This window comes from Chiloscyllium plagiosum, chromosome 34, assembly GCF_004010195.1.
Source record: "Chiloscyllium plagiosum isolate BGI_BamShark_2017 chromosome 34, ASM401019v2, whole genome shotgun sequence".
Lineage (NCBI taxonomy): Eukaryota > Metazoa > Chordata > Chondrichthyes > Orectolobiformes > Hemiscylliidae > Chiloscyllium > Chiloscyllium plagiosum.
The window spans coordinates 26,092,613-26,102,544 of record NC_057743.1 but is presented as its reverse complement, the minus strand read 5'-3'; the positions used below and the strand labels follow the sequence as shown (position 1 = coordinate 26,102,544).

General features: G+C 41.0%; 1 protein-coding gene across 1 annotated transcript; it reads right to left on the bottom strand.

Moving 5' to 3' along the window:
- Nucleotides 1–3,362: 3,362 nt before the first annotated feature.
- Nucleotides 3,363–9,522, bottom strand: LOC122540109 (60S ribosomal protein L22-like). Its single transcript, XM_043675418.1, has 3 exons — nucleotides 9,285–9,522; nucleotides 6,620–6,755; nucleotides 3,363–3,571 (listed from the first exon to the last, which is right to left on the bottom strand). The coding sequence occupies exons 1-3, from the start codon at nucleotides 9,520–9,522 to the stop codon at nucleotides 3,427–3,429; spliced, it is 519 nt and encodes a 172-aa protein (XP_043531353.1). The 3' UTR covers nucleotides 3,363–3,426.
- Nucleotides 9,523–9,932: the final 410 nt, after the last annotated feature.

Sequence of the window (9,932 nt, the reverse complement as noted above, 5' to 3'; positions counted from 1 at the left end):
TCCAGGGAACAGGAGAATCGACGTTTCGGGCATAAGCCCTTCTTCAGGAATGAGGAAGGTTTGTCCAGCAGGCTAAGATAAAAGGTAGGGAGGTGGGACTTGGGGGAGGGGCGTCGGAAATGTGATAGGTGGAAAGAGGTCAAGGTGAGGGTGATAGGTCAGACTGGGGTGGGGGCGGGGAGGTCGGGAAGAAGATTGCAGGTTAGGAAGGCGGTGCTGAATTTGATGGATTTGACTGAGACAGGCTGGGGGGAGGGGAAATGAGGAAACTGGTGAAATCTGAGTTCATCCCTTGTGGTTGGAGGGTTCCCACCCCAGTCTGACCTATCACCCTCACCTTGACCTCTTTCCACCTATCACATTTCCGACGCCCCGCCCCCAAGTCCCTCCTCCCTACCTTTTATCTTAGCCTGCTGGACAAACTTTCCTCATTCCTGAAGAAGGGCTTATGCTCGAAACGTCGATTCTCTTGTTCCCTGGATGCTGCCTGACCTGCTGTGCTTTTCCAGCAACACATTTTCAGCGAAAAGCACAGCAGGTCAGGCAGCATCCGAGGAGCAGGAAAATCACATTTCGGGAAAAGTCCTTCATCAGGAAGTTGCCCGAAACGTCAATTTTCTTGTTCCTTGGATGCTTCCCAACCTGCTGTACTTTTCCAGCACCACTCTAGTCTAGGCACTTGTTACAAAGGCCCAACAACGTATCTTCTTCCTCAGGCAGCTGAGGAAATTTGGCATGACTGTGAATACCCTTCCCAACTTTTATAGGTGCGCCATCAAGAGCATTCTATCTGGATGTGTCACTACCTGGTATGACAACCGCACCATTCAAGATCGGAGACTGTTACAAAGAGTGGTGAACTTGGCCTGGACAATCACAAAGGCCAACCTCTCATCTATAGAATCCATCTACCAGGCCCACTGTCAAGGAAAGGCCGCCAGCATTCTCAAAGATCCATCCCACGTTGGCAATGTTTGTCTACAACCTCTACCATCAGGGAGAAGGTACAGAAGCCTGAACACACGCACAAGCCTGTCTCAAAAATTTCTACCCTACTGTTGTTAGAATACTGAATGGACTAAAACTCATAACATTCACCTGTACCTGTGTTTTTGCTACTGTTTACCTATTACTTACTTATCTATACTACTTAACTCTGTGATCTGCCTGCATTGCTCGCAAAGCTTTTCACTGTGCCTCGGTACTCATGACAATAAATTCAATTTGATTCGATTCTATTCCTGTTTGGGGCATGTAAGATAGACAATAGCAGTCTTGGTAGCAACTCCCATTCAAAGAACAGAAATTCTCTGATTACAAAGTCTCAAAATTCAGGTTTCTTTTTGGTTCAGACAGAATTCCTCATTAGCTAAATTACCGGAACCTTTGTGGCACTGACTACCCAAAAGGGGCTATTTCAGAAACACCGAAAGAAACTTGCAGCAATAAGAGGATAAAAAATGAGTAACAAATGGGAAATTGAATGGAACACTGAAACCATACAAAGGCATCTTCAACAGAAAACTGGGAATCAAGAGAAAAACTAGCCATAAAACCTCACACAATGATATTTGGAATTGATGGAGCTTATAACAAAAACTGAAGCCTGGATAACAGTAAGGAAAATTGAGGCAATGTTGTCCATACAAATAGAATTTGCCAGAACAAAAAACATTTAACCTAGATTCTAAGTAGAATTAGATGCTGTAAATTGATGTAAAAAGGTTCAAACAGAAAGCAGGTGTTCTCTTTTTCGTCTGTTTGGAAGTTACCAATTCTCAACTTAGTTGCTCTTTCCCATGGTGTTGAATATCTGTTCCTTTTAAACGTATTCTTTGCTTTAAGAACAGGATACCAAAATGTCCCGAGTGATAAACTTTCAGCATTCTATGAAGCAAGCTAGCTTATGGGAAAATTGGCAGGGCAACTCAAAATACAATTGGCTTGAGTTAATATACAATATGTTGAGCGTTAATATACAACAGGGATCTATCCACCTCTTCCACCATTATTTCTAGGCCACATCCAATTTCTCACAAGAAGTCACTTAGCATCAGACAAGCAAAAGGCAAAGATTTAGAAATCAAACCAAGGATGCATATTTAAACATAGAAAATAGCAGGAGGCCACTTGGCCCTTCAAGCCAGCTTAGCCATTCAATATGATCATGGCTGATCATCCAATTCAGTACCCTATTCTCACTTTCTCCCCATAACCTTTGATTCCTTTAACCCTTATAACTATCCAATCCCTCCCTCAGAAATGCAAATTGCTCCATGATGTTTTTATTACACCAGAGATGTCACAGGATCAGTATTTTGAGGGAACAAATATTCAAATTCTCACTTCGTAACTGTCAGTTGAGGTAACACTACATGACTCAGAGACCAATCAAATTAATGAAAAGTGAATTATACAAGATATACTGTAGTGTAAAAATTATAGCCCGACGTAGGGAGAAAGAAAAAGCTATCTTCCAAGATTTTAATGCACTTTTGTTTTATGAAAGGCCAGAGACTTGAAACGTTGATCCATTGCTCTCCATAACGTTGCCTGACTGATGTGCTTTTCCAGCACTTGTTCCTGTTTCAGATTTCCAATCTCTGCAGTATTTTGTTTGTTTCAATAATTAATAAGCCCGATTTAGTCTTCAGTCTGTACCGAGATACATTGTCAACTGAGCTAAAAGTAGTGGCAACTTATTTCAACTCCTGGACTAGGAAATCAGTGAGGGCTCCTTCTCATTGTTGACCGGTAACACCTGCAAGTAGACATCAGGTTCAGGTATGTATTGTTAAGTAGCCTGGTGAAACTCAATCTATAATGCAAGAATAATCACACTTACACAGCGCAATTAACAGTAAAACTTTGCAAGGGATTCATGGGACTGTAATTTGTAACAAAGACACTGATGCATCAGAGCCAAACACTTGGACAAATACAAGTTTTAGCGCATCATAAGGAAAGATGGGAGGGTTTAGGAAGAGAGATCTATATCTAAGGAGGGTTGAAGGATTGGCCAATGGTGGGGAAGGAAATCAGGATGCACAATGTACTGAACGGAAGGAACACAGATCTTGGAGAATTTTAGAAGTGGAGGATACTACAAACAGTTGAAGGCCAAAGAGGGAGATGTAGACACCAGAATGAAATAAAAAAATTTAATAATTTGAACAGTATGAATTGCCAGTAGATCAAGAAACCAGAAATCGATACCAGTGGAGCTCGAGTTAAAATTTACAAAAGTGGAGGGAAAATCAAAATTACAGAAGCACATTTACAAAAATGTATTCACATTAATATTCCAAATTAAAACCTATTGTTGTACAATCCTGTGTGAATAAAAACATAACGCACAGATGTGTCTTTCTTTTTTGTCAATTTTATTGAAGATAATTTGTACAAAAGTTCAGACTAGCCATATGGTTAGTCTTCATCCTCCTCCTCCTCTTCATCCTGATTGATCTGGAAGTACCGGAGCTCGTAGCTCTCTTTGCTATTTGCAACCACGCGAAGCCAGTCACGCAGGTTATTTTTCTTGAGGTACTTCTTGGTGAGGTATTTCAAGTACCTGTAAAACAAAAAGACGACCAGTTCAAAAGATAACACCAGGGTTAACCGACAGGTTAGACTTCCTGACATTGTCTTACTCCTATTCCTCGGCTCCCTGACCTCAAAACATATTCCATTGGCCCCAAAGCCTTTCAAAATCTAAACATGGCAACTGTACCATTTAAGATCGGAGGTGGTTACATAGAGTGGTGAATTCAGCCCTGACAATCACAAAGGCCAACCTCCATATAGGCCTGCTGTCAAGGTAAGGCCGCCAGCATTCTCAAAAATCCATCCCACCCTGGCAATATTTTTCTACAACCTCTACCACTGGGAAGCAGGTACAGAAGCCTGAACACACGCATCAGCCAGTTTCGAAACAGTTTCTACCCTACTGTCGTTAGAATACCGAATGGACTCAAACTCCTGACATTCGCCTGTACCTGTGTTTTTGTTTTTACCACTGTTTACCTATTATTTACTTATCTATGCTATTTAACTATGTGATCTGCCTGTATTGCTTGCAAGACAAAGCTTTTCACTGTGCCTAAGTACACATGACAACAAATTCAATTCAATCCGAACACTGAAACGATTGAAAAGGAAGCTATGTTCATTTGTCCCATATTGATTCTCAGCCTTTCACACCTTTACAATGTGAAATCTAACACCAGACACTAACAGCCAAGCTTAAAGGGTAAAGGTTGCCCCCGATTGCAAACAAGTTCCATTCTTGAAGCCATTGGCTAGTCGATTTGTCCACAAGTCAGGACACAATGCAGAGCAATAGAAAAGAGCCTTAACTACAGAAAACGCTTTTTACTCAGATCTTTAAAATTACACCTCCTGTGTTACCATGGAACACAAACAGCTGTGACATTGACCATTGAGATTTCTCTAGCTCTTGTCCAGATGGGTCCAGATATCTGTGCTGAGGGGTACAAATCAATATCCTTTCAGACTGGAGGCCCTTGACCAGTGGTGTGCCCCAAGGATTGGCATTAGGTCCACTGCTTTGAATGTAAGCGTTATGGTTAGTAAGCTTGCAAACGATACCAAAATTGGTGCGGACAACAAAGGTGGTTACCTCGGAATAAAACAGGATCCTGATCAGATGAGCCGAAGAGTGGCAGATGGAGCTCAATATAAGTAAATGCAAGGTGTTACATTTAGGTAGGGCAAATCAGGACAGGACTTATACACTTAATAGTAAGGTCCTGGGCAATGTTGCCAAACAAAGACTTTGGAGTGCAAGTTCATAGTTCTTTGGAAGTAAAGTTACAGTTAGACAAGGTAGTGAAGGTGCCTTTATTTATCAGTGCACCGAGTATGAGTTGAGGGATCATGTGGGCTGTACAGGATATTGGTTAGATCATTTTTGGAATACTACATTCAACTCTGGTCGCACTGCTACAGGAAACTTGAAAGGGCTCAGAAAAGATTTACAAGGATGTTGCCAGGGTCGGATGGTATGAGCTATAGGGAGTGGCTGAATAGGTTGGGGTTATTTTCCCTGAAGTGTCAGAAACTGAGGGGTGACCTTAGAGGTTTATGAAATCATGAGGGGCATAAATAGAGTGAATGGTCATGTTCTTCCTCCAGGGCAGGGGAGTCATAACTGGAGGGGATAGTTTTAAGGTGAGGGGAAAGATTTAAAACAGGCCTAAAGGGCAACTTTTTCCACACAAAGGGTGGTATGTGCATGGAATGAGCTGCCTGAGGAAGAGGAGGACATGGGTACAAATACAACATTTAAAAGGCATGTGCATGGGTATATAAATCGTAACTGTTTAGGGGGATATGGCCCATAATTAATCTAGTCCCATTTGTCAGTTTAAGGATATCTGGTTGGCATGGACGAGTTGGACAACCAAGACGTACAACTCTATGACTCTATGATCCAGTGTTTATTTTTTCAATGTAATTAAATAACTCCTTCAAACTAGTACTGTACAAATAAGTTCTCCATTTTGAGGGGAGGGTTCCAGCTTTTAAATAGAGGAACCTTGATTATCCGAATACCAATTATCCAAAAATCGGATTATTCAAAAGAGATGTCGAGGTCCCAATAGAAACATTACATCACAGACGTGTTTCCAACAGTGACCGCATCTTTTGTCTACAGTGATTAAACAGGGACAGTCTCCAAATGACTGACCACCTACCCTCCCTCTCGCACCCTACACATTCCCTGGAGATCTGCAGAGGAGTGTACCCTAAAACACTCCTCCCCTCTCCCCCCCCCCCCCAATGCATCCAAGAGATACAGCCTCAACTATTCCTTGTGGCAGTAAGTTTCACATTTCTTGAAAAGTTTATCTAAAATTCCCTACTGAATTTAAAGCAACTTATGGTCCTTAGTTCTAACTGCAGCCACAGCCACACATATCTTCTCTATTAAATCTTTCCATTATCCTGAAGACCTCCATCAGAGAAAAAGAGCCCCAGCTGATCAATCTTTCTCAATCAGCACAACCTTTTAGTTCAGATATAATTCAATAAATCCTTTATTGTTCCTTTTCCAATACTTTTAGGTCTGTTTTGAGAGATACAGTCCAGGCCTCTGCATTGTACTCTACATGTGCTCAAGCTAGGCTCCATACAAGTTTAAAAAAACATCTTTACTTTTCATTTCTATTCCTATATGCTCTTTATTGCGCATTAACTTTTATCACTATCTTAGCAATTTGTACATCTGCATGTCCAGATCCCCCCCGTTCCTCTACCCAGGTTAAGTACTTGTTTTTCCAATAAATATGTGATCACTTTCTTCCCCCTCCTGAAATGAGCTACTCCATTCACCAATGCCCACCCCCACCTTCACACCCCAATATTAATTACACTTCCTACTTTAGGATTATTCACAAATATTAAAACTGTGCCTTTGTTTTCAGAGCCCAGTGAGTAGTAGTGGTCCAGCACTTTCCAACATTCGGCACCCAAATAACCAACGTTACTCAGTTCAATGTCCACAAACATAAAGACCCAAATATTAAAGGTGTCTGCAAAAGAACTTATCCTTGTAATACATCACACATTCGCATCATGCTTTCCTTGTCTGACTCACCTCTTAGAAAATGGAACCTCAGAGGTAACAGTGATCTTACTCTTGTTCCTCTCAATGGTTACCACATTGCCTAGGTTTCCAGCTTTACCATTCACTTTGATGCGTTCCTGCAGGAACTGCTCCTGTAAGACAAATAATTAATGAGTGTAGGGTAAATTTTCAATCATGCACGTGTAGCTGGACTAGCAGTGTAACCTTTTGTATTAACAATGTTGTTACCAAATGGGAAAGAGCACAGTCTGGTTTATCAATGAGCTATATGGAATGTAGGGAAACTCTCAATTGCTACCCAATGAAGCTGAATGGAAAGCAGGCAGCGTGCAGGTTAAGCAAAACCTGAATAGGATTTAGCTTTGATTGACCAGGCAAGGGTGGCTAACATTATACCCAAGCAAGTAAACTGGATAAAGTACTCGAACATGTACACTCGCAAAGGGTCTTCAACAAACTAAAACAAAGGACAATGATTAAAACTATTTTATAATGTAATTTTCGACAAGGCAATATTAGAAAATTCAGTTTAAAAAACTCCAGAAACATCCAACTTGACAAATCTGGATGCGAAACAGACACTGTGCCTAATGGTGCTATTACATCCAGCACTGGCACACTATCATTGCAACACCATATACAAAGATGCAAATTTGCGTTTCAGTTAGTCAGGTCACAGGAAGCAATTCTGTCACTTGAAATTTGATGAAGTGGGAGAAATACTTGTTTCTTTCCCAGTAACTTGGCTTTATTTTCAAGAGTCTGTATAAATATAAAGAGCTGTTACTGCTTCCCATTGGATTATGAGACAGCTAGGTTTCAGACCTAGGTTCCAGTTTTGATAACACTGCAGTGAAATAAAGATAGTTATAGGTCAGTCAGTAGCTAGTGGGAATGAACATAGAACATCACAGCGCAGTACAGACCCTTCATCCCTCGATGTTGTCATACTAATCTGAAGCCCATCTAACCTACACTATTCCATGTACGTCCATATGGTGAATGAGGAACATTAAAAAGCAGCAGAACAGATCAAAACACCCCTCAAGCCTCCTCTGCTATAGAAGACTGTGGCTGAACTTCAGCATAAACTCTACTTTCCCATAATATCGCCATTTAGAGAATCACAAGAAATTCTAGCACCATAAACTGCATTGATCGGCACGCGGTTTTCTGCAGTTAAACTGCAGCTCCCAAGCTGGACTGAATTGCAATATGCACGATAGGAGTTAGAAGCAGCAATTCTGAGCAGCAATCAATCATGCAATCAGATGGGCCACAGGTATTGTTTTAGCAAATTACTTTTTAATCAGAAAAATATAAACAATTTATCTTGAAAACAATTTTTGAAAAATTCAATTTGGCCTCATGAGCAGCACTGTTCAGTAAAATGTTAGGCAGCCAGCTGTATACTGTACTGCACAGCTTTAATTAGATTAGAACTTGGAGATTGTTCCTGCCATACACCAATTTTCTCATCACAGCACAAAACTATATTTTCAGCAATCCTTTTGATTTTATTCACCTGACTTACATATTCTGATTACTTGAGAAACATATTACTTGTTACCAGCAGATGCTGACGATTTGAAAAACATTAATGGTTTACCTACTACATGCACATTGGGTCAACTCTTATTAGCCACAAAAGGGATAAAATCCTGAATTTCTGAACCACAAAAAAGAGAGGACCACGATTAACCAAGTTTGCTCAGATAGTGAGCCAAAAACATCAACCTCAAATACATTCCCTTATACTGTTCTTCCTCATCTTGAGCATAAAGACTCACAAAATTAAAACCCTCATGTCAGAAGCAGGATTCATTTTAAAGGAAGGCACTCCAAACTGTCCTCTTATGAAATGTCACAGAAGGGAGTTCCAAATGACCCATTCTATTTTCACCAAATCAACACTCTGAAAAAAAGCACAATACTCCAATGTACAAGAGAGAGCTCTTGAAGTTTAAACCAAAATCACTCAATTATTTCCAAACGTTTTGCTCAAGCAACACCGCCAGTGGATAAATGCACTCTGATATACCACTGCGCAAAGTCTTAAAATTCTATTGGTGGTGCTCTTCCAAATACGCCGTGACTCACTCAGTCAGTGCGGAAGAGGAAGGGGAATCAGGATTCAAAAACTCCTAAAATCAATCTGCATAGTAGGGAAGGGCATAGTCAATTAAAGTCACCAAACGGCCCAGACTTACAGGCGCTGATTAGATATCCCTGTTTCAAACCACACAAAGGAGGAGGAAAGAACTTCACCTCACTCAATCAAGGTGATCTCAAAGTTGGCCAAAATGCACTCCATATGGACATTATTGGTGGCTAATGGCGCAGATATAAGATATGTATATCCCAGCACCACACAAACAAATGTGCAAGTGCATACAAGAGGAAGCCAAAGGATCATATCAAGCTGTGACGGATCATCTGTGCTCTGTGGTGACAAAAAGCACCTCAAAAGCCACATTTAGGCTGCACGTGAATACTATTTTGTGACAGAAAATAGGCAATAAACAACAGTCCCCATCTCAACCACCCTGCCAATTCACAGAACAGGCAACCCTTTATGACAACTCCTCCTCTGAAATCCTCCAAACTGGTTTCCATGAGAGCAGCAATTTAGATTTGAGAAAAATGGAAAAAGACAATGACTGCGATACATTACTCTCTTCAGCTTTGGACATGATCCAAACATCCCAACGTCTGCACTCAATTTCACTCATGCCAATAAAATCACTAACGACATCTCTTTCCACCTCGCAGTCAGCATGGAAACTTCCAAGATTCATCCATAGCCCTGTCCTCTTCCTCGTCTGCATGCGGCCTCTTGGTGACTTCAACAATGACAGGACCAACCTCCATATGTTTATTGCTGGTATACAGATCCATTTCACAAGTTCCATGGTCTCACTGCTGCAAATCATATCCAAAATCTAGTCCTACTTGCCCCAGATAACCACCAGGAAGATTAAAGTCATTGTCCACAGTGCTAACACAAACACTGCAATCATACCGATACCAGCCCTCTCCACACTCTTCCTTGTAAACAACTTCAACACATCATTCTACAAGTTAAGCATTCAACACAACACTTTCTCCATCACAAGGTAATGCTGTCCACATACATAACTGCCAATCATACAGATCTATGTTCAACGTTCTATTCTCACGTCATCTCTAGACCTAACGCGGAAGTGCCAGTGTTGGACTGGGGTGGACAAAATGAAAAATCACTGGGTTTAGTCCAAGCAGTTTCAAATAAACCTAAAACCCAATGTGGTGTGATTTTTGACCACTGGACATGATAAATCAA

Bases quoted from the DNA above. Each gene is read 5' to 3' on its own strand.
- LOC122540109 (XM_043675418.1), bottom strand. From the start codon at position 9,522: ATGGAACTTGTGAAATGGATCTGTATACCAGCAATAAACATATGGAGG. The intron at 6,756-9,284 runs GTAATGTATCGC...ACACTCATTAAT, and splicing joins CATGTCCAAAGCTGAAGAGA to TATTTGTCTTACAGGAGCAG. The intron at 3,572-6,619 runs GTGAGTCAGACA...TTTGTTTTACAG, and splicing joins GAGGTTCCATTTTCTAAGAG to GTACTTGAAATACCTCACCA.